This window comes from Melanotaenia boesemani, chromosome 23 (genome assembly GCF_017639745.1).
Source record: "Melanotaenia boesemani isolate fMelBoe1 chromosome 23, fMelBoe1.pri, whole genome shotgun sequence".
NCBI lineage: Eukaryota > Metazoa > Chordata > Actinopteri > Atheriniformes > Melanotaeniidae > Melanotaenia > Melanotaenia boesemani.
In genome coordinates this window covers 788,980-814,497 of record NC_055704.1, presented here as the reverse complement: position 1 = coordinate 814,497, position 25,518 = coordinate 788,980, and the positions used below count along the sequence as shown (strand labels likewise).

The 25,518-nt window shown below is 43.1% G+C and overlaps 1 protein-coding gene across 1 annotated transcript in view; it reads left to right on the top strand.

Annotated features, from left to right (window-relative positions):
- large1 (LARGE xylosyl- and glucuronyltransferase 1) overlaps positions 1-25,518 on the top strand; it is a 104,705-nt gene that overhangs the window by 44,654 nt on the left and 34,533 nt on the right. The window contains exons 4-6 of the mRNA XM_041976856.1: positions 5,763-5,845; positions 14,922-15,045; positions 15,169-15,340. Of these exons, the coding sequence (XP_041832790.1) occupies positions 5,763-5,845; positions 14,922-15,045; positions 15,169-15,340 (379 nt within the window). The remainder of the gene's footprint in view (positions 1-5,762; positions 5,846-14,921; positions 15,046-15,168; positions 15,341-25,518) is intronic.

Below are 25,518 nucleotides of genomic sequence, written 5' to 3'. Positions count from 1 at the left end.
TTGATAATAATTTTGGAGTATTATGATTCAGGAATTCTGCTATTCTGCTATTCTGACAGGAAGCTGCAAGTCTAACTGTACAGGGGTATACTTCTTACATATAATTGATTTTAGTTGGTGGTACTCTAAGAATTTATTGCTGTTGATTCCATACTGTGAGACAATTGTGTTGAAAGATACAAAGTTTCCATTTTCTATTATCTGTCCTAACTGTTGTATTCCTTTAGTCTTCCATTGAGTGAAGTTTATCATCTTTTTGTTCTGCAGGATGTCAGGGTTGTTCCAGATGGGTGTAAGTCTACATGGAAAGAGGGAAGATCTGGTTATCTTACAGAATTCCCACCAAGCCATTAAGGAAAAACGGATGTTAAGGCTTTTAAAGCACTTATATGGTTTAATGGTTGAGCTGATGAACGGCAGGTCAGAGATGACTAAGTCCTCACACAAAGCCTGCTCCACATCTAGCCACGGCTCATCCAGATAACTGGGTTTGAGCCACTTGGAGATGTACTGCAGCCTGTTAGCTATAAAGTAGTTATTAAAGTTTGGTAGGTCCAGTCCTCCTCTATCTTTAGTCTGCTGTAAGGTTTTAAGACTGATACGTGACGGCTTGTTTTTCCAAAGAAACTTGGATATGAAAGAGTCCAGAGATTTAAACCAACTGGTGGAGGGTTTAGTGGGTATCATTGAAAATAAATAATTAACTTTAGGTAGGATCATCATCTTAATGGTGGCAACTCTCCCCATTATTGAGATGGGTAAGCGCCTCCACCGTAATAGATCATCTTCTATTGTTTTTAGTAGCTGAACATAGTTTAATTTTGTTAAATCTGATAATCTGGGGGAAATATTTATACCTAAATATCTAATGTTTCCTGTCTGTATTTTGATATTAGGGATGTTTTGTAGGTCACAGTTGATGGACATGGTTGTAGTCTTAGACCAGTTAATAGAATAATCAGATATTGATGAGAACTTATTAATAACTGTGATTGTCTCAGAGAGTGATGTTTGTGAGTTCTGAAGGAAGAGTAATACATCATCTGCATAAAGACTTATTTTATGTTCTATATTTTTGCCCTGGATTCCTTTAATTTCTATATTTTGTCTAATAGCAGCTGCTAACGGCTCTATGAAAATGGCAAAAAGTGAGGGGGAGAGTGGGCAGCCCTGTCTGGTGCCTCTCTGTAAGCGGAAGCTTGGAGAAGTTTGATCGTTGGTTTTCACACATGCATTTGGGTTATTATATAATATTTTAATCCACTCTATGAAAGAAGGCCCAAACCCAAATTTGTCTAGTGTTGCAAATAGAAACTTCCAGTTTACCCTGTCGAAGGCTTTTTCTGCATCTAGAGAAATGATTGTGGATTCTAGATTATGTAAAGTAGAGTAATCAATGAGGTTAATTAGTCTACGTGTGTTAGTAGATGAATGTCGACCTTTTATAAAACCTGTCTGGTCCGGATGTATTATAAGAGGGGTTATTTTTTCTATCCTTCTGGCAAGAGCTTTACTAATTATTTTCAGGTCTACATTTATTAAAGATATGGGACGGTAACTGGATGGAAGTGTGGGGTCTTTGCCTGGTTTTAGCAATAGTGTTATATTAGCTAAGTTCATATTTTGCGGTATTTTTTGTTTTTCCTGTATTTCTAACAACATATTATAAAATGTAGGAGCTAGCGTTGTCCAGAATTCCTTGTAAAATTCTGCTGAGTAACCATCTGGACCCGGGGCTTTATTGTTGGGCATATGTTGGAGAGCTTCGTGGAGTTCGTGGAAGACGGCATTTATCAGCTCAGTTGGCAGAGCATCAGACCAGACTTGGAATCCCCAGGGGATGGACATCAACACCTTCTGGTTGGGTACTGATGAAAGACCTTTAACGCTGCTGCCACCGTACGTCGCTTTGGAGAAAAGTGTCTGTTAAATGCCTATAATGTAAAAATAGATATGATGACATTATTGGCTTAATTATGTTTCAAAATGGCCAAAATTATTCCGTTACTGGTTGCTGGAAATGTGCTGTGGTCTGACCAGTCCATCCCAGTTATCATCCCATTCAGAGTGGTGACCACCTTCATCATGATGGGTGCTGAGTGAAGGGTTCAGGCTTTGCAGCAATGTGCTGCAGAAACCAGGTGCTGAACAGACCTGCCTGCAGTCCAGTTTCACTCAAGGAGAAAGTCAGTGTTGGAGCAGCTGGATCTTAAGACACGAAAAACCCTCCAGGAAAAGTTTGTTGAGAATATGAGCAGGAAGAGTCACTCACACTTTCTCTGCAGTTTTACACGAACTCCCAGTTACTCTGTCCTGTCTTCCTCCTCCTCCTCCTCCTCCTCTTCCTCCCCCTCACCAGAGAGCGGATAATTTAAATAAATTAAATAAATAATATAAGCAAGGGAGGGGAATGAAACGCAGCGCAGATCAGATTTTTAACACATATTTAAAGGCTGTTTTTAAATGTATGCATGGGTGATTGTACATTAGCAACTTCAATGGACTTTAGTGACTCTGCCACGTATGAAGAATAACTACATTTGATATAGTATATATACATACATTGTAATTACCAAGTTTGCCTCAGTGATAAACAGGACAAGAAGATGATCCAAGTGTTTTTATAGAAAATATATATTATATTAATATGGCAAGATATTATTTTATAAATATTTTCATAAATCAAATAGAAAAATTAATACACTGAGTAAAAGTTAAAAAAAGGTTAAAAAACAGAAAAACATCAATGTGCATGTCTGTAGAAGTAAAATATTTTATTTAAAAAATGTGGTACTGTTTTGTAATAATTCATGCACCAGAGGGTTAAAGCACATCTGGACATTTTTTAACTTTAAAAACATCTGCTCACCTTAGTTTAAATAACTGATGGACAAGACGGAGGACAGAAAGTACGACTGAAAGAGCGGACGCTGTAAATCGGTGAACGCTGTAAAACTCTGGACGCTGTAAAACCGTGGACGCTGTAAAGCTTTGGAAGCTGTAAACCGTGGACGCTGTAAAGCTTTGGAAGCTGTAAACTGTGGACGATGTAAAGCTTTGGACGCTGTAAAACCCTGGACGCTGTAAAACCGTGGACGCTGTAAAACCGTGGACGCTGTAAAACCCTGGACGCTGTAAAACTTTGGACGCTGTAAAACCGTGGATGCTGTAAAACCCTGGACGCTGTAAAACCGTGGACGCTGTAAAACCCTGGACGCTGTAAAACCGTGGACGCTGTAAAACTTTGGACGCTGTAAAACCGTGGATGCTGTAAAACCCTGGACGCTGTAAAACCGTGGACGCTGTAAAACCCTGGACGCTGTAAAACCGTGGACGCTGTAAAACTTTGGACGCTGTAAAACCGTGGATGCTGTAAAACCCTGGACGCTGTAAAACCTGTAAAGAACCTGGCAGAGTGTCTAGTCTGATTAACTAAAAGGCTTGCATCCCTCTATTACTCATTAACTCCGATCAGTAGCCAAGGCTAAACTCAAGTCCCTAAAGCTGCCTTCAGAGAGATGCTTGGGTCTGCTGTTTAAACTCATTCAGGTTCTCCTCCTTCAGGAGAGCCATGTTCCTCTCAGGAACATCATCTGCTTCTAGTCCAGACTAGGCCTGAGCCATATGGAAAAAAATCTGATTACTACCAACCTTTTAAATTCCAGCTTCTGCTCAGTGTTCAGGCAGAAATCTATGAGATGGAGGATGATCACATGTATAAAAGTATGAAATGCTTTATATTCTAACGCTGAGACATGAACGGCTTCACTTTCAACTACAAGATGCAACCTGCAGCAGAAACACTGAAGTTTCCTCTGGAACAGGTTTCTACTTTTCCCTTGTAGTAAAAACTAAACTGTCTGGTTTCCACTACAGCTCCTCATTTCTCTCTGATTTCTGCATTACACATCCAGCTGATCCAACCATGTGGGACATGTCTTCATCCAGCTTCAGTCAGACAGGAAGCCTGGTTCTTTAAACTCTTCCAGGAAAGTGAAGATGCTGAGACCTTTATGTCCATCAGGGAGACTCCACTCAGTAAAACCCTCATTATTCACTTCATTTAAATATTTCACACCTCAACCCTTTCTCGTCTCGTCCTCATCTCATCTTTAACTCATCTTCACCTCATCTTCATCTCACCTCATCTTTACCTCATCTTCATCTGATCCTCATCTTCGCCTCATCTACACCTCATCTTCATCTCATCCTCATCTTTACCTCATCTTTGCCTCATCCTCATCTTCACCTCATCTTCATCTCATCCTCACCTTCACCTCATCTTCATCTCATCCTCATCTTTACCTCATCTTCACCACATCCTCACCTCATCTTCATCTCATTCTCATCTCATCTTTACCTCATCTTCGCCTCATCTTCATCTCATCTTCACCTCTTCCTCACCTCACCTTTACCTCATCCTCACCTCATCTGCATCTCATCTTTGCCTCATCCTCACCTTATCTTCATCTCACCTCATCTTCACCTCATCTTTACCTCATCCTCACCTCATCTTCATCTCATGTCATCTTTGCCTCCTCTGCACCTCATCCTCACCTCTTCTTCACCTTATCCTCACCTCTTCATCTCTTCTTCACCTCATCCTCACCTCATCCTCGCCTCTTCTTCACCTCATCCTTATCTCCTCGTTGCCTCGTCCGCACCCCATGCTCACTTCATGGATACCTCGTCCTCCCTTTGTCTTTACCACATCCTCGGCTTCACTGTCCTCTCTACACTGCTGCTGCTGCTTCCCTCTCACCAGCAGTGAGATAGTGGATAAGTTAAAGTGTGGGGAATGAAATGCAACCCAGATCTGATGTAAATACATGGAGGATGAGAGAGAGAAAACCCACAATTTTTTAAAATCTTGGCACGGTGCTTTTTTTTTTTTGTTTGTTTGTTTTTATTTTTTACCAAAAAAAGAAAAACATTAGATCGTCCAAATTTCAATAACTGATGGACAAGAAAGAGGACAGGAAGTACGACTGAAGGAGTGGACACTGTAAAACTGTGGATGCTGCAGATGTGAAATCTGGATCAGGCGTAAAACCTGGATCAGATGTGAAACCTGGATCAGGCCCCATGTTATGTGAAAATTAATCGGGCTCCTTTGTGATTTGCTCATCACGTTTTAAACTGCGATTCTGATTTAACATCTATGAATTGGCCCTAGTCCAGAATGCTCTATCTGGTGGTTTCGTGATGCTGGAACAAGCTAGTTGATACCATCACAGTAGGGCGTCCCCTTCCAAAAGAAGACTCATCCACTCCTCTAAGACCTCCAACATGCATTAATCTGGACTTCTATGATTCTTTAATAACTATTCTAGATGTAATTTTGCTTCTAGATAGATGTAGCACCTAATGCCATGGCCAGGTTTCCTTACTAAGCTTGTATGTGTTTTTAGATATACAATACCTCTGAGGAGGTTCTAGAGAGTTCCTACCGTAACTCTCTGCTCTCGCACATCTTGGAGAGGTAGAGCAGTAAATGGCCCAGTAAGACTTTAAAATATTTTGTTTTCTTTCTCAGTCTCCACATGTGTGTTGTTGTTCATGCTTCATGGGCTCAGAAATACTAAATGAACCTTAAACAGATGACGTGATGTTACTGTGGTTGATTAAAGTTTGAACTGTAGTACTGATGTGGGTTCATGAACGGATCATCTGCTGATGAAAACAGGAATTTCTGCAATTTTCTAACCTAATCTGTCCAGAATAAATCACTGTTTGTCTTCTTTTTTCCATTTTCTCCACAGACCATCCATGTGGCCATCGTTTGTGCAGGTTACAACGCGAGCCGAGACGTGGTGACGCTGGTTAAATCTGTCCTCTTCCACAGGTACACATTCATTCATTTACACTACTTACCACTCGTTCCTTCAGAATGAAGCAGGCCTTCTCCACCATGTCTACGGACGATCTGGAAGTGATTGTTGTGTTCTGGTTTATTGTTGAGATTCCGTCTGGTGAGTTCCTGGACACCAGCTGATGACGGCCTGCTGGCGCGAAAGCAGTATTCCAGATAATATGCAGTGGTTTGTACTGATGATGTTAGCCTTCATTACCAAACCAACATTGCTATGTTTCAACCAAGGGGTCAGACTCAGGACGGTTTGGTTTGGTAAACCCTGATCTCTGTTGTTTCCATAGCAACCATAACCTTAGATGGTAGGTGAGGAATAAGCTAGATAGCGATAGATGCGTTAGCTACATCATAGCGTGACGTCATAGTGACACAATGTCTACCTTGAATCGTAACAAAGAATAACGTGGCACAGAAACAAAGAAAGGGAATGGTGGACATCCAGCAGTTTGTCTTTTTCTGCTTCACATGTGGCTTTATTAAACCTTAAACCTCCAGCAGGTCTCCTCGAGGTCCATCTCCTCCACCACCAGGAGTGGTGGTGTGTAGCTCTGTGGGGTAAACTGTGATGGATAGCCAACCTTTAGATGATCTATGGAAGTTTTCCAGGCATTTCTATCCTGTCCAGGAGGTTTATAATCCAGCCACTAAATGTAGTTTTATTCAGAGACTCTATCTGGTAAATCCACCATGATCCATGAAAACAGCATTATTTATCACCCTCTTTGATGTTTTACCCTTTTATTGCTTTTGTAAATCCATCATGTGCAACATAATTTGGCTTTTTTGACCAAAAAATAAGTAAAAAAAAATCCTCTGTCAAATTGAGAAATCATTTCTACAAAGTAATGACAGATAATAAAAATATGTCACATCAAATTAGTGATTGCATAAATATTTGACCCCTTCAGGTCAGTATTTGGCTGCTAATCACAGCACAGTCTGTGTGGATAGGTCTCTAAAAAGCTTGCACATCTGGACACTTTTTACTCCATTCTTCCTTGCCAAACTGTTCAAGCTCTGCCACGTTGCCGTTTTCAAGTCCAGTCACAAATTCTCCATCAAATTGGGGTCTGGGCTTTGACTTGGCCACTCCAGAACATCCACCATGTTGCCTTAAAACAATCCTCTCCCAAGCCATAGTTTTCTAGCAGATGGAGTCAGATTGTCCTCCAGGTTTTCCCTATAATTTGCTTTTTAACTGAGCTCCAGGGTCAGCTCAGCACCTTGGATCTTTTTTTCATCCATCTCCTAACTTATAATTTTCAGTCACTTTTTCTCTGAGTTGCTTGGAGTGTTTTTTCAGTAGTAACCAGGACTACTGATTAAATAGTGGATGGACCTTCCAAACACTGGTGTCTTTATACTACAATCATTTGAGACAAAGTCACTTAATTCAGGTGATCTTCATTCCAGTAATTGTAAGACTACTGGCACCAGTTGACTCAGTCTCTGTTAAATTAGGTCAATCACTTTAAAGGGGGTAGATATTTATGCAGTCACTAATTATATGTTACGTAATTTTATTGAATTGTCATTACTTTGTAGAAATGAGTTTTCAATTTGACATTTAAGAGGTTTTTTTTACGTTATTTGGTCACAAATGCCAAAATATGTTGAGCATGATTGATTTGCAAGCGCAATTAAAGGGCAAAACATCTAAGGGGGTGAATACTTTTTATAGACACATCAGGAGCAGCCAAAGATCAACCAGTGAGCAGAAAGTTCTATGTGTGTGTGAAAAGAAGAAAAATAATGCTCCTCTATGGCTGGAATAAAGCCAAGAAGACGTTTCTGATGCACGGTGGCGCCACAAAGCAGCTGAGCTGGAGTTGGTTTAGTGAGGATAGCAGGTAAATAGTAGCAGGAATAACTGGAAATGAGGAAAAAGTGGAAACATGGAAATAGTTTCTGTTGTGTGTTTGTTTCAATAACAATATTTTTTCTCCTGAAAGACTTGAGAGGATGATGAGATGTGATAAGAACCCCGACAAAAGGGTCCCAAAAAAGGAGGATGAATATTCTGGCACCTTTCCAAGTTTTTCCCTCTGGAGACGTGAAAGAAGACTGGACCACTTTGGCGGAAACAGGACTTACTCCATTCATCTGCAGGGGCTGTGATTCTTATCATTTAAATGGGTTTTTGAGTTGTACTTATGGATTAGTCTAATCTTATAATTAGGATGTGGGGTATTTTCTGGAGATCTGAGTGGAGTTTGTAGCCGGCAAAGTGTTGCTTCTGAGCATCCAGCTGGGGGTGACTCAGAAGAAGTAGAAAAGAGAAACCACGCTAAGGTCAACCTCAACAGTAACCCGGTTATCCATCTAAAATGATCTAAATAATTGTGAAATATGGATAGGCCCTAACTCTCCCATCCTGCTCATCAGTTCGGTGTAACAGGAAGTGGTGGTCAACCAGCTGAATGTAGACCAGAGTGTGAGGTGAATGTTTGTCGTGTGTGTGGTCCTGATGGAAACTGATGGAGGTTCCTGAAGTGTCTTGTGAGTTCAATCATGTTGGATCAGCGAATGTTTGCAGAGATCACCTGGTTAAAGGTTTGGAAATTACTTTCCTTCAGTTGGTTAGCACCATGCTCTGTTAGCTGAGCTAATGTTTTATCTTCATCCACCAGGATGTCCTAGCAGTCTTTCTGATCCAAACCACATAGACTGGACTCCTACCAAGAATCTACGTCATCATAGAGTGAAAAAGCAACATTCGTACTTCCAGGGCCACAAACAGTGCAGAATTTGTCATGAAGGGTCTTAAACCTGCTTCCACCATCTGCACCAGGAACTTCTAGACTTCCAGGATTTTCCATGCTTTCATCTGCTGGTCCATGTAGAAGCCGGTCTGAAGCGGCAGAGGGTTCCAGATATCGGGAACAGAAATGGGCCTTAAGAGAGTGAAGTTGTACTCAGGAAATGTGACACTCCCCTGCAAATATTAATAATAATTTTGAAAAACAACCAACCACTGCCATGATTGTTAAGTCACTTCCTCCACTAGGGGGCAGTGCTGAGTTCAGAGTTCACTCCCACGATTTCCCGTACGTTTCTCTGCAGGTTTGGCACTGACATATAAAGACTAAAGAAAATAAGATTACAATAAAAGTAATAAAAATATCAAAAGCAGCCATGTACATAACATGTCTGCCTTGGTAGAGTAAATCTGTCAAGCAAAATATGGCACACAGACCACGTTCTGTACGTTAGGATGCTAGACAGGACAGGGTAAAAAAAAAGTTCACTCCAGCGAGCCGACATCAGTTTTAGACGCCGTTTAGCAGCGGTAATGCATCGCTATGAAGTTGTTTCCAACCACCCAACATGCACTAAACACTTGCATAGAGTATTCAAAAGCTCGCAAAATTTCTACAGTTGTGCTCGTCTTCATTCTTCATCATTCATTCTGCTCTTTTTCCCTTCCTGATCCTCTTCTTCTCTTGTTTCTTTAGCTGGTTGCATGTCAGTTATTCTGCTCAGCACTGCCCCCGTGGTTTCCGGAGGTATTGCTCCATCTTCTGCGTCAAGTGACAGATAGCTAGGCTCCGTATAAAAACAGACCAAATTACGCATGTAACCAACGCAGAAGACGGCCGAAACTGTCCGTCAGTCCGTCTTCTGCCACCACCATAAATGGATTTTTACTATGGTTTGTAAATGTGCGCAAACATAGACTTTATTTTCACATGACTTGACATGGCCTGTAAAATACAGTAACCCCGGGCTTAGTGGAACACGGACCTCTGTATTTTACACAGGACAGTATGAACCCTGCACCAGAACTACTGGACTCTGTCACAAGCCCTCGAAAGACGAATCAAACTGCTTTCTTCAGACTGACATCTCCAGCAGTCTGGGGTGTCCCTTTGTACCGGAAACATCTGTTCTCTCATTTTACATCATAAAAATGACAATAATAATAATAATGTTACGAGTCCTGTTTTTTTGTTTGTTTTTTTTAAAGAAACATTTTTTAAAAAAGTTCTTAATCCTCCCAGTTTAGGAGCTGCTGGTTATACTGAAAGAAAACAGTTGCTGCATTTTCTCCCGTCAGCCTGTACCAGCTCCTGTAGGTAATGATCCAGCTGTGTGAACTGTTCCTCAGAAATTGGGCTATGTGCTGAGCAGTTCCTTTAATAACACCTTAAATAACCGTTAAACAACATGAATAACACGTATGAGGTGGAAACGTTGCAGTCTGAACAGCTGCTGTTCTCTCCTCTCTCCTGTGTGTGTGTGTGTATATATATATATATATATATATATATGTATGTGTATATTAGGGTTTTAAAAATAACGCTTTAATGGTGGCAACTATTTTATATAATTAACTGCGTTAATGTTTTTAACTCATGCGCGGCATAACAAGCCCCGTACTTCCGTCACTTCTCTGATATGATGGCGGGAAGTGGAGGTTTCTAGAGATGAGCCTGCTGACTCTGGATGGATTTGAGAATAAAAAAATATTGATGGAACAACACATGATGGGCTTTGATACAGTCAACAATATAAAAACTGCTGGAGTTTCCAGAAGTTTCTCTGAGTTAAAGGTTCATTAACAATAGAACAATACCGTCTTCTTGCTTGTAAATAAAAATGCCCAGAGAGGTCATCAGAACCGGCCCTCTGCTGAATGTTCTGGTCCAGATGGGTTGATTTTAGTCTGTCTCCACTCTGAAGATCACCAGGACCCAGTGGTGATCCCAAACATGGTGTCATGGTAGTTCCAGTACATTCCCACAGCTCCCAGCCTCCAGTGCTTACTGAGCCAGCTGACGCATTCATTCCCAGTCATTTATCATAGTGCGCCCCCCGGAGCTCACATCCTGGTCTGAATATGCCAGTTTTACACCCCCACCCCCGGTCCTGCTGAGAAAGCTTCATTCTGCCATCTCCTTCGGTCTGTCATGTGTTTTGTGAAGTCTTCTACACACACATCGTATTCCTGTTTCCAGACGAGCATGCTGGCTTACCTGCTCACTCCAGAGCTTCCCTCACATCCTCTGTGAGGATGTGGTAGAGCTGGTTTTCGGTCTAAAAGCGCCTGTCAGAATATTCAGTGTTGGAAACATTTGAAGTTTCTGAGGTTTACTTTGAAGGCAGCTTCTCAGGAAAAGACGCTGACGTTCACTTCAGTCAAATATTTCACACACCTTAAAATGTCAAAACTGTGAATGTGTTCAAAGAATATTTGTTAATTCAACCAAGTATTTACATCCCCAGTTCCATAAAACTTAAGATATTACGTTTTGAAGCTGATGCAGCAGGATTTCCACCAGAATATTTTATCCCCAGTAGAAGATAAACAACATCTCAGAAGATGAAACGGAGACGTTTCACCATGCGATGGAAAATATGAGCTGATGGTGAATCTGATGGAAAAAGTTGGAACAGGAGCAACAAAAGGCTGGAAAAGTACCTGGTACAAACCAGAAACACCTGGAGGAGCATTTTACAACTAATCAGGTTACCTGGCAACAGGTCAGTAACATGACTGGTATAAAAGGAGCATTTCAGAGAGGCAGAGTCTCTCAGATGGAAAGATGGACAGAGCTTCACCAATCTGAGACAAACTGGATCTAAAACTGTGGAACAACTTTAGAGAAATGTTCCTCAGACTTTGAAGATCCTCCATCTACAGTGTAGAATATCATCAGAAGATTCAGAGAACCAGGAGGAATCTCTGTATGCATGGGACAAGGCTGGATGCTGCACCGTCTTCTCTGGACCAAAGCTCATTTAAAATGTTCTGAGGCAAAGTGGAAACCTGGATGAAGATGTGAACTAGTTTGTGGAAAGCATGGACGGCGTGTCCTGCAGACTAAAGAGGAGAGGGAGCATCCAGCTTGTTATCAGTGGACAGGTGAAAAGCTGCATCTCTGATGGGATGGGGCTGCATTAGTGCCTATGGCGTGGGCAGCTTCCACATCTGTGAAGCTCCATCAATGCTGAAAAGTACATGGAGGTTTTAGAGCAACATCTGCTCCCATCCAGACAACGTCTCTTTCAGGGAAGACCTTGCAGATTTCAGCAAGACGATGCTGAACCACATCCTGCTTCCATCACAGCAGCATGGCTTCACAGGAGAAGAGTCCGGCTGCTGAGCTGGCCTGCCTGCAGTCCAGACCTTTCACCAGTACACAACACCTGGAGCACCATGGAAGCAGAAATCCAGCAACCAAGGTCCAGGACTGTAGAGCAGCTAGAATCCTGCATCAGACCAGAATGGGACAACATTCCTCTCCTAAAACTCCAGCAACTGGTCTCCTCACTTCCCAGACGTCTCCAGACATGTTAGAAGAAGAGATGCTACACCATGCTGAACACCACCCTGGAACTACTTTTTACACCATGCTGAACACCACCCTGGAACTACTTTTTACACCGTGCTGAACACCACCCTGGAACTACTTTTTACACCATGCTGAACATCACCCTGGAACTACTTTTTACACTGTGCTGAACACCACCCTGGAACTACTTTTTACACCATGCCGAACATCACCCTGGAACTACTTTTTACACCATGCCGAACATCACCCTGGAACTACTTTTTACACCATGCCGAACACCACCCTGGAACTACTTTTTACACCATGCCGAACATCACCCTGGAACTACTTTTTACACCATGCCGAACATCACCCTGGAACTACTTTTTACACCATGCCGAACATCACCCTGGAACTACTTTTTACACCATGCCGAACATCACCCTGGAACTACTTTTTACACCATGCCGAACATCACCCTGGAACTACTTTTTACACCATGCTGAACACCACCCTGGAACTACTTTTTACACCATGCTGAACATCACCCTGGAACTACTTTTTACACCATGCTGAACATCACCCTGGAACTACTTTTTACACCGTGCTGAACATCACCCTGGAACTACTTTTTACACCGTGCTGAACATCACCCTGGAACTACTTTTTACACCGTACTGAACATCACCCTGGAACTACTTTTTACACCGTGCTGAACATCACCCTGGAACTACTTTTTACAACGTGCTGAACATCACCCTGGAACTACTTTTTACACCATGCTGAACATCATCCTGGAACTACTTTTTACACCGTGCTGAACACCACCCTGGAACTACTTTTTACACCGTGCTGAACACCACCCTGGAACTACTTTTTACACCGTGCTGAACACCACCCTGGAACTACTTTTTACACCATGCTGAACATCACCCTGGAACTACTTTTTACACCGTGCTGAACACCACCCCTGGAACTACTTTTTACAACTTCCTGAACACCACCCTGGAACTACTTTTTACACCATGCTGAACATCACCCTGGAACTACTTTTTACACCATGCTGAACATCACCCTGGAACTACTTTTTACACCGTGCTGAACACCACCCCTGGAACTACTTTTTACAACTTCCTGAACACCACCCTGGAACTACTTTTTACACCATGCTGAACACCACCCTGGAACTACTTTTTACACCGTGCTGAACACCACCCTGGAACTACTTTTTACACCGTGCTGAACACCACCCTGGAACTACTTTTTACACCATGCTGAACATCACCCTGGAACTACTTTTTACACCATGCTGAACATCACCCTGGAACTACTTTTTACACCGTGCTGAACACCACCCCTGGAACTACTTTTTACAACTTCCTGAACACCACCCTGGAACTACTTTTTACACCATGCTGAACACCACCCTGGAACTACTTTTTACACCATGCTGAACATCACCCTGGAAGTACTTTTTACACCGTGCCGAACATCACCCTGGAAATACTTTTTACACCTTGCTGAACATCACCCTGGAACTACTTTTTACACCGTACTGAACATCACCCTGGAACTACTTTTTACACCGTGCTGAACATCACCCTGGAACTACTTTTTACAACGTGCTGAACATCACCCTGGAACTACTTTTTACACCGTGCTGAACATCACCTGGAACTACTTTTTACACCGTGCTGAACATCACCCTGGAACTACTTTTTACACCGTGCTGAACATCATCCTGGAACTACTTTTTACACCGTGCTGAACACCACCCTGGAACTACTTTTTACACCATGCTGAACATCACCCTGGAACTACTTTTTACAACGTGCTGAACACCACCCTGGAACTACTTTTTATACCGTGCTGACCACCACCCTGGAACTACTTTTTACACCGTACTGAACATCACCCTGGAACTACTTTTTACACCATGCTGAACATCACCCTGGAACTACTTTTTACACCATGCTGAACACCACCCTGGAACTACTTTTTACACCATGCTGAACACCACCCCTGGAACTACTTTTTACAACTTCCTGAACACCACCCTGGAACTACTTTTTACACCGTGCTGAACACCACCCTGGAACTACTTTTTACACCATGCTGAACATCACCCTGGAACTACTTTTTACACCGTGCTGAACACCACCCCTGGAACTACTTTTTACAACTTCCTGAACACCACCCTGGAACTACTTTTTACACTGTGCCGAACACCACCCTGGAACTACTTTTTATACCGTGCCGAATGTCACCCTGGAACTACTTTTTACACCGTGCTGAACTTTTTCCAGACGTGTTGCCTTATCAGATCATATTTTCCATCACACGGTGAAATGTCTCAGTTTCATCCTCTGATGTGATGTTGATCTTCTACTGGAGATAAAAGATGGATGATGAGATTTTGTTTTTATTTAAATTTTACATGGAGACTGGACGTTTTGTGAACTGGGGTTGTTATAATAATACATTTTACTTCCATCTAGATGGACTAGAGAGCCCAGGAAGCAGTTTGGGGGTTTAAGTGCCTTGCTCAAGGGCCCACAAAGTTTCACCTCCGTTGGCATTCTGAGGATTTGAACCTGGGTTCTCAAACCCAAGCTCACCTCTGTACCACTAGGCTACCCCATAGTTATCCCAGTACCAGTACCAGTTGTATAATAATGTTGGTGTATGATAAAATGATGAATCTGTACAGACCAGTCGTGGATGGAGCTGCTGCTTTCGAACCAGCATCCTTTGAATCCCTTCTGTGTTTGCAGGCGGAACCCTCTTCATTTCCACTTTATCACCGACTCCATCGCCCAGCAGATCCTGTCCTCTCTGTTTCACACCTGGATGGTCCCCGCTGTCAGAGTGGACTTCTATGATGCCGACGAGCTGAAGGTGAGGAAGACTCTCCTTTCTCAGCCGTGGTTATTGATCTGACAGCTCTGCTTTATTTCTCCTGACAGCTTACAAGTTCTGCACACTCTCCTAGCAAATGATACCGATGCTGTTCTCTCTCAGTCTGAGGTCTCGTGGATCCCTAACAAACATTACTCTGGGATCTACGGCCTGATGAAGCTGGTGCTCACCAAGACGCTGCCTGCAGACCTGCAGAGAGTCATCGTTCTGGACACTGACATCACTTTTGCCACCGACATCGCTGAACTCTGGGCCGTCTTCCACAAGTTCAAAGGTAACCCATCTTCTTCTGTCGGTGTAAACGTGGGTGTGATGGTTGCTCTACATCTAAGCCTCCGAAGCGGAAGAGTTGTCTCCAGTCTGCAAAATGCACAGAACACGGGTTGTTTCTGTGTTTTCCAGGTGCTTTATGTTGGTGTGGAAGATGTAAGAAGAATTGTTGAGAGGGGGAAATAAGTGATAGTAGTGACATGTATATATATATATATATATATATATATATATATATATATATATATATATATATATATATATATATATATATATATATATATATATATATATATATATATATATATTTTTTTTTTTTTTTTTTTTTTTTTTTTTTTTTTTTTTTTTCTCACTTTTGAAGCTTCAGCCCTAAACAGAAGGACAACATTAGCATCTTTTTATTGAATAAAAGGTGTGATTAGAAGTTTATTTGTAGTTTTTAACTTTGATCCAAACCCTTCACTGATGGAAAATCTTGTGTTTTTAGCATTAACAGCTACTGAAAAAGAATAAGAGGCTGAAAGGGCCAGTTCGGTTGCTGGAGGGTTGAATGTTGGACAGGCTGGTCCTGCTGGGTGAAGGGCAGTAAAGATGAATAAAGAATGTGTTTGAGTATTTTCCCTGAAGTAATCTGACTAGCAGAAGTTCTGATGAGCAGGAACCTTCCAGAAACCCTGACGCCCTGCATGTTGGTCCCAGCCACATCTCAACCGGTCGGCCCTGATTCATTTTCTGTTAATCCATCCATTGTTGATCCATCTGTCGAGTTGAAGATGAGTCCAAATCTTCTTTTCTCCTTCGGTATGTATAGCATATGACATTTTTATAACAGAGTCTGAATAATGGGAGCTGCAGGCGAGAGGCCAGTTCACCTGGTTTATAGTTGGCTGGTTGACGGGAACCAAAGAGACGAAGGCAGCTGCATCATCACCAGGATTCTGTTTCTGGCTGAGCATCATTGCAGAGCGTCTCCCGGGAGGAGAAGCTGACTCTGGCTGCAGCTGCAGAGCAGATGGATTTACAGCTTTGTGATGAAAACTGTTAACAGTTGATGTTGCTGCAGCGATGTGCTGTTCTACAGGACAACTCCTTTAGTTTCCCCGTCCGCAGGCAGCCCCAACCTGCTGGGAGGTTCCTCCCACCTTCTCGGTTTTTAGTTAGCCCTCTGCCTCCATCAGCCCACACTCTTACCTCATGTTACATGAAAAGTCTCTTAAGCTGGATTTGTACTCGCACGGCATCTGCGTAAAGTTGGTTATGCCGTCACCGGCATATGCATCGCGTAGGTTTGTGGAGGCGTGACGCGCATCTCTTCCACACAGCTCCACGTGTTAAAAGAAGAGGATGCTGCAGAGGGAAACGTGGACCTGGAGCTACTTTCGGAGTCATGTTGCTGCCATCAGAGTTCCAGCTTTTTGGGAATCGGGGTTGGAAATCATAGTTATTCTGTTGTTTTGGCTCTTTTTAACTTTTCTGCCTCAGTGGCTGAAGTTGTTTTGGTCTGTTAGGACGGAAGCTGAGTACAGAGCAGGTTTACAAAACCTGGCATCCTGCTGGTCTCTGGCTCAGGTGCGTATCCACGGCTCTCTAGGTAAATGGACCCAGCATGCATGTGATGGTGCAGAGTTTGTGCTTGTCTGACCTCCTGAGTTCATATGTCTCTTCGTCATTGTCAGTTAACAGCTGTTTTGTTTCTGTATTATTCCTCCTCCACCCTGCAGGCCTTTCCCCTCCACCTCTCATCTTTGCCTGGCAACTCTGAAGAACACGAAGCATTATCGGCTCATTTCCGTACACCTTCCTCTCTGAGAACAATCCATGACCTTTACCCTGTAATGACCTTTAGTGTGGACTCTGATCTGATGGGGTCAGGGAGGCGGAGAAATAGGGAAAACTCTGATACCTGCAGATCCAGACTGGAAATCAGAATAACGTGGTGAACATTAGCTCTGTAAGACTGGAAGAAAAAGGAAATTTATTTAAAGCCAGCAGCTCCTTTCTGCTTCTCCTCTGAAGTCTCAGTGAGGCGACAGCATGTCAGACTCAGATCTGTTGGTGTGATCACAGTTAAATACAAATAAAACCCATTTAACAGGTCGTGTTTTGATCTTTTATTCCCCGTTTACCCATGATGACAGGAGGATCAACAGGAACGAACGGTGAGAGGAACGCTGGGAAGAATCTCGTTATCAGGGAGCAGGTTCAACACCTGAAATCATTTTGATTGATAGTAGCTAAAAAGATTTGTGTTGCTGGGGATGCTGCATGCTCCGCTAAAGAGCTGCTGGATACTTCAGGAACGTTGCCTCAGATCATCTCACCTCATCTCAATGAGTCCACTGGACTCCAACGGCCTCCACAGCCACCAGATCTCAGTCCAGTAGAGCAGCTTTGGGATGTGGTGGAACGGGAGATTCTCATCATGGATGCAGCCGACAAACCTGCAGCAACTGTGTGATGCTGTCATGTTAATATGGAGAAAACCTCTGAGGAAGGTTTCCACCACCTGCTTCATCTATCACACCAGGATTAAAAACGGGGTCCAGTCCGGTACTAGAAGGCGGACCTGGTTACATGGAGGGTGGTTGGTGTGTCACAGATCAGGGACTTTTGGTAAGACAGTCCAGAAGATGAGGTCTATGTTTACATTGACGTGTTTTGGCTACTTCCTGTAGCTGTCCTCAGAAGGGTCACATGATGCTGCTGTGACGTGTCTTGGAGGACAACTATGCCCCCTGCTGCCTGGCATCCCAGGTGTGGGAAGGTTGATGGTCCTCAGAGCCGGTTTTTGTATCTCCATGTCCTCCCCGATCCAGCGGAGGTATTTGTTGCTTTCCCAGTGAAAGATAGGCAGGGTGTTTTATAAATCACATGACTCTTTCATTCTGTAGGTGTTCAGTCTTTTGGGTGTACCAGCAAGTGTCTCAGAGTGATGTGTGGTTTTACTGGGTCTTTATGTTTTTGTTTTTTATGTATGTAGGGTAAGTAACCATGCCAACACTTAGTTTTCTCTGTACTGTCTCCTCTGTTGTTTTTTGTTTTGACCTGTGTCCTTTCCTCTTTACAGCCTCTATACTGTACAATCTTTATTTATTAAGCACTTTATAAGAACCACAGCTGGAACAAGTAAAACCAACATAAATACAATTAAAAACATGAAACATAAGAACAGCCAAACCCAACACAATAATGATCAATTCAAATAAATAACAAATCAAAATAAAAGAACTAAGCCTCGCTGGGGTTGAAAGCCAAAGAATAAAAAAGGGTTTTAAGACGAGTTGTAAAAATGGACAGTGAAGGGGCCTCTCTGATGTGTAAAGATTATTGTGGAGCAGCTGCAGAAAAAGTCCTGTTCCCTCTGAGCTTCCTCCTGGACCTGGTACCTGCAGGAGCAGCTGGTCAGCTGACCTCAGGGACTGAGAAGATGAGTAGGGATGAAGCAGCTCAGAGAGGAAAGGTGGGGCAAGGCCAGTTAGACAAAACAGACACAAGAAGTTTAAAGTCAACTCTAAAACGCAGATGCAGTCAGTGGAGTGAAGCCAGGACAGGGTAACGTGTTCCCTCCTACTGCTGTCTGTTAAGTCCTGCAGCGGCGTTCTGCACCAGCTGCAGACGTAACGATGAGGACTGGCTCACTCCTACATTAGGTTCATTACAGAAATCTAACCGAGATGAAATAGAAGCAGGTATCATGGTTTTAAAATGCTGCCTGGAGAGAAAAGATTTAACCTTTGCCAACCTCCTTAAAGGATAGAAACACAACTCTACTACAGCTCTAATTTGGCTGTCTAATTTAAAAACACTGTCCAACTTAAAACCCAGGTTGGTAATGGTTTTCCTAAAATATCCTGTCAGGGGTCCCAAATCAACAGAAGTGAATTCACAGGAGCCATTTGGTCCAAACACCTCTGTTTCTTTTCATTAACATTAAAAAAGTTCAGGGCCAACCAAGCTTTAATGTCCTCCAAACAATCTGAAAGACGGCAGTCGTCAGCATAGCAGTGGAAGGCAACTCCATGCTTTCTCAGGATGGAACCCAGAGGCAATGCAGTGGAAAAAGCAGTGGCTCTAGAGCTGAGCCCTGTGGGACTCCATGACCGAGGCGGATCGACCAGAAGGACGATCCACCAGATTAGACTTGAACCAATCAGGTGCGGGTGAAATCAGTTTTAGGTTGGACATTCAGCAGATATTCACACTGAAAGCCAGCGCCTGTGTTAGGGACCTGCAACAAATGACCGGTTTTCTCTAAGACCTGGTACACACATAACGATTTTTTAATCTTTATCTGGTCTTTATCACACATGAAGATAAAAAATAGGTTTTGATCGTAATGTGTGTGGTGTGCTCCGAAAATGTAATCACAGAACAACACACACACAACGATGCTGTCCCATAACTCATCTACAATCTAGTCCTCTGAGACGGACAAACACTGAAACATAGAAGAAGGACCATAGCAACAACCAGCAAACAACATAGAAGAAGAACCATAGCAACAACCGGCAAAAAAACGAAGACACACACAACACACAGCATTGAGAGGACATACATGACGAGGGAATGATGGTGGTCTTGGGACTATTGTTAACAGAAAAAGCCAGAACTGAAAAAAAATAACAGACTGGAGACGCCGTGAACACGGACTTTGTTTACTTCCTTGTTCCACAGCCAGCTCGCTCTCTGATTGGCTACATTCCGTACCACGTCACCATCCACGCAGTCACAATGAACGAGTCGTCGCCGTTCCTCAGAAATCGGCTCTGAAATATTAAACATGTTCAATGTTCCCGATTGTCGGCTACAACCTGTTTCGGATTATTGGAACAAATCAGCTCGTAACCTCAGACCAAATGATGATTGGACAGGGAAATCTCACGATGATCGGGCGTCTGCCGTCCGAGGTCGGGAAGAGACAAAATCAGGACAAAAACAGCCTAGATATCGTTACGTGTGTACCAGGCTTAAAACAGAAATCCTTTTAAAGGACGTAACACACATTTTAATAAACTGTCCATATGACCCAGCGTCTTCAAAGAAAAGCGGAATTCTGACATGAACGGACACAATAGCGCGTACACACGGCGCCACATCTTTGGATTGCTTCACATTTTAATGGAAATTTTAGAATTTCTCTTTAGAAAGAATTGAAAATAGTGTTTATGTCCTTTGAGATTTGTGATTTTAAGAAAACCTGGTTATTTGTTGATTGTTGATCTGTCATATGTCCAACCTAAAACTGATGTCGCCACCGTGGTTGGAGAATACGCGGCTTCCTTTTTCTAGACGATTGCTGTCCCTCCTCTCCCGCTTGACATCTGTGGCAAATTAAGAAGGCAGCTGGGTGGGGGGTGAGCCTCGTCATCGTCCAAGCCGAACAAGGGGACCAGGCAGACGTCAACTAGGTCCAGAAAACAACAGGGCACAGAGAGCGCTGAAGGTAATCCATGTGATTGCCGGAACACATTCAGGATGAAGTTTTACGATCCAACCGCTTCGTCATGGTGGCGGTGGCGGTGAGGGGAGCGTAGGAACCCGGTGCAGGTGAGCTGGAGCCAGGAGCAGTGGAAAGGTTTGTGTCCACCATGATCAACGGGAGTAGATTATGGCGACAATGTCAGAGATTCGACAATGTTTGGTGATCATATACCAGCACAGACTCATTTTTAATGATAAGAGTCAGAAAGAGCAGAAAAACAAACAGACGAGCGCCCAGCACTCCGGCGCCATCTTCAGACCGGATTCTGGGACTACTTTCTCCTCCATCTCCGTGGATCCATGATCACTGTGGCCGCTCATTTAGCCCTCTGACAGCAGACATCTTCTGAGTTTCCAAATCATTTTAAGTTGGTTTATGGAAGTTTCTGTTACATTTCTGGTAAAATACATTGAATCTGTTTCAGGTGTTTAAACCAACATCTGCAGAAATAAAAACAGGAAGATGATCACTCACATGGTTCTGATTAAAGTCTCCAGAAATAAAAAATAACTTTTTACTGATTTAACTGAATGTCTCAGACATTTCACTCTTTGTACCTGGAGCCCGGTAAACACAACTTATAATTAGCAGTTATTTTCACAGTAACACATTCCATTATATTTTCAATTTCAAGACATGTTTTCTAGGATTTGACCTGATAACTGGACCTGGTATACAAAGCAGCCCACCGCCTCTCCTCAGACCTGTTGGTGGTAAACAGGTCATCCCCCCTCGTCTGCACCGTGTAACTGGATCCTTGTTTAACCACGTTTCAGGAACTGCAGCAGAACATTTTAACCGTTCTGGATTTTTAAAAGTTGGTAGTAAGACTTGTACTATTGAAGGTGTTTGTTCAGGAATATTTTTACTTAGTCATCATTGACATTCATGTTTTGTATTGTAATAAAAAGGTTTTCAGGATCAGTGTCCGTTTCTGCTTCGTGCATTCACATCCTTTGAAACGTGAATCTTTTTTCATCCTGACAAATGATCGTCCAGCTGATTGCAGCGTGTGTATTCCAACATGATGAAAGTATTGCGTTGTCTATGTTTGGCCTGCTGCTGTGGGGCCGGTGAGGGAAGACGTTTGCTGTACCGTAGAAATGTAATGTCCCTGGTGCTCTCGAGGTTTCAGCTCGGACATCAAGTCTTCTCACCGCATCAGGAACGTCCTCGTTGACTTGGTTCTCTGGAGAATCGCTGGTTTATCTTTCTGCCGCAGGAGTTTTGCTACAACAGGCCTTTGTCTTCCATCACCAGCTTCTCTACTCGGTGGGCCCATTTCCAACTCCTGTGACTTTTCTAACTTCTGGAAGCAAATCTTTCTGATCTTTTCCTCCATTTCCTCCAAAATTTCTCCCGATCCCGTCAAACACCAGATCATTACTCCTCGGTTTTCCTTCCAGGTATTCCAGCCAACCGACTGTCGACCACTTAAAACACCTGCCTGCAGGAGTTATTACACTCGATGTGTCTGGAAACATCAGCCTTTATGTCGTCCACGTACTTCTGTGGAAATCCACTCGCATTTGTTCAGTCCAGGATTATTTTCACAAAAAGTTTGAAAGTTTCTTGTTGCTGTAATAAATCGCTCCCCTGCATCAGAGTCACGCTCCTTCTGCTCGGCCTCTGCTTTGCGTGGTGGCATGTTTGGGGGAAGTGGGAGCAGCTCCCGTCCTCTTTGTGTCTGATTCATGTGGATTTGCTAGTTTCTTGATGTTAGCGGTGTGGTCCATGCGGTCCAGATGTTCAGTGTGTCTGGACGTCAGGCTGTTCCTAGTTTTGTCAAGCATGTCATTTACAGAAAGTGGTCTTTCTTGTGTCGGTAGGGTTTGTATGACTCTGCTTTCTGAGTCCTCTGTGGAAAAAACACGATTCAGAGGGATACAAACTAGAAATATAATCTGCAGCTGCTTTAGTTTTATTTAGTTTTAAACATTTCCACTCTACCAATGAAAGTATCTCAGGTTTCTTTTGTGGTTTTATGTGGTTGTTTTGAGCGGCTTCTGCTGTCTTGTTGCAGCTTCTCTTGGTGTTTATTCTCCAGATTATCTGCAGAAAATCCATCTCTTCAGCTTCTTCTCATGAAGCAGGGATTTAGTCCAGATGTGGAGCCATAACGTCTGCTGTGAACGTTGCAGCAAAGTGAAAATGTTTATATAGAAGGTCAAATTCAACCTGTCCTGCTCCTGCATTCCTGACTGAATCGGGTCACCATGACAACAGTGTGGCATTAAGCCGTCCCTGACGCTGTCTCCGCGGCGCCCCGACCCTCCTACCTGTCCTTGGACCGGGAACACGTTCTGTACACGGATGCTTTTAGCTGATGACTGCGGCAGACCTGTTCCACTCATCAGGCGGCGTATTTCTGTCTCTGTGTGGACTACATTAGAAGCAGAGTAATCATTAATCAGAGCTGTCTGTTCAGTCTTTCTGTTCAATGATTCACTTTAATATTTTTATTAACCTCTTCTTATTTTCTACTCCTGAAACAGCTTATCCAAAATAACTACCAGGGCTGTATGTATAATCCTGGTCTCTAAGCTGAGACATGTGAGATTACCCCCATCACACAAACCGAGGTTACACATTATTTCTGACCTCAGATGAGACAGAAAGTGGTCTTTGTGCTGTTCAGGTAACAGAACGTCTAATGTTCATTGTGTTCATAAAAATCTTGCAGTGAAACTACACGTGCAACATTTAGCTATATGAAAATCAGATTAGATGAAAATCTAATGATCCGATGCAGCTGCACAGGAATGACAATACGTTGGTCAGAGCTCCCTGTTTGACGCTACTCTCACAGTTTTATTACATGCACTGAAGCTTGTTTCAGCCATAGTACGCCTAACGCTGACACATCCAAGCATCTGTGGATCTGGTGGCCTTTATAGACCCGGGCAGACATGCAGATAAATGCTAGGATTTGAGCCAGAGCTGAGCTGAGGTACAGTAGCTACCTCTGTGTATAGCACACCTGCTCTACCGGGTGAGCTAAACACAGCCCTTCATATGCCCTGGACGAGCTGGCTGAATCCTGATGCATGCAGTGCAGACAGCCCATGAGCACGCTAAGAAGCAGCAATCCTTGCATGTATCATGCCAAAATGACAGAAGAAACTTGGCTAAAAGCCGCTACTGAGCTTTAAACCCCAACGAAGCACAGCTAAAACCCCAAAAACCTTTAAATAAATCATAGTCTGTCTCATTTTTTCTATTTTGTGGTCAAACGTTGTATTCCAGAAGAAGAAAACACTGCTGAGGTCTGCTGCTTTGACTCTGTTAGCTGGAAATGAATAATGAAGGGCACAAAGATTATTTACATAAGGAAAGTGTTGCTGTCTGTAACTACCTTTGGGTTCACTCCTCGTTTCTCCTGACTCGCCTGAGGAAAATTATAACGTTTGGATCTGCAATGTTGGCATTTATCTTAAATAACAGAAAGCTTTGGACTTCACCAAAAGTTGTTTAAACCTCTAAAGTTTTATTATGTTTTAATATTTTGAGAAACGCTGACCTAAAGGGTAAACTATCCATCCTCCGTTCCACACCACCGCTCTGAGATGCCGGGGATGGTAGACGAGGAGAGATGTTGTTTTATGGGTTAAGGAACTTGGGGAGGCTGCTTCTGGTTCTTCTGTGGTTTCCTGAGTCTGAACTGGAAGCTCTAAGTGCGAAGAACTGGTTTTAATCCTCCAGCGAGTCCAGTTCCAGCATCAGTAGCAGCCAGACGCTGTGATGTGCTTTAATCTGACGTGATGCTGAGGGAATTTAGAGTGTGTGAGGATTAATGCATTGATGGGTTTTTCCTGCAGGGCTGCTGCTGTTGGAACAATGAGAAGTTTTATTGACCCTTTTTTATTCTTATCTGTTAGAAAGCCGATACGTGACTCTTTTAGGGAAGGAGTCTGGTTAAGGCTGCATGCTCCGGAGCACGTCTGGTTTTCTGTAGTCAGATGTTGGGATAAGTTGTGGTTCGAGACGTCCTGTCAGATTCCCAGTTCACTGGGATGTGAACTGGACAGAAACCAGAGGCTTAAAGCTGCAGAAATCGATAGAAAGTTTCCATAAAATCACATAAGTGGAGTTCAGAAGAGCTGTTGGCTGGAGAAGGAAGTTCAGAAACAATTATTTTACCTTAAAACACATACTGAGATTACCAGTGAGTGAAATCAATAATAGATTTTTAATAGAATTAATTTCCAACCCGATTAAAATGTCATTAAGTGGAATTAATCACCAGTTTATGGCTTCATTTCCATCGCCGTTCATGCGGCTTTAATAAGCTGGAGGTTGTGATGATCTGCAGCCGGATGACTCAGCTGAGTCGGCGAGCGCGTCACCTTGATGGCGGATGTTCGCTCTTTGTTTGTCTGCTCGCTGCTGCCTGCACCAATAAGCTCTCATTAATCTTCCTTACAGCCTTCATTAGAGCTGCCACCGCTCCACCCGTGCCCTTCTCTCCAGGCTCCTATCTCCTCCACCTTTATCTCTGCGCAGCGTGCTTTCCATATTGTGTTGTCCAAAAGAACCACGTTCCTCCCCTTCCTCTTTCATCCCTTCATCTTCCTCACCTCGTCTCTGCCTTTCATACTTCTTTCTTCTTCTCTCAGCTCAGAGACTTTAAATGGAAATGAGCTGAGTTCTGGGTTCAGTTTTCTCTCCCTGTGGATGCGGTTTGCCGTCTGTTCAGACAT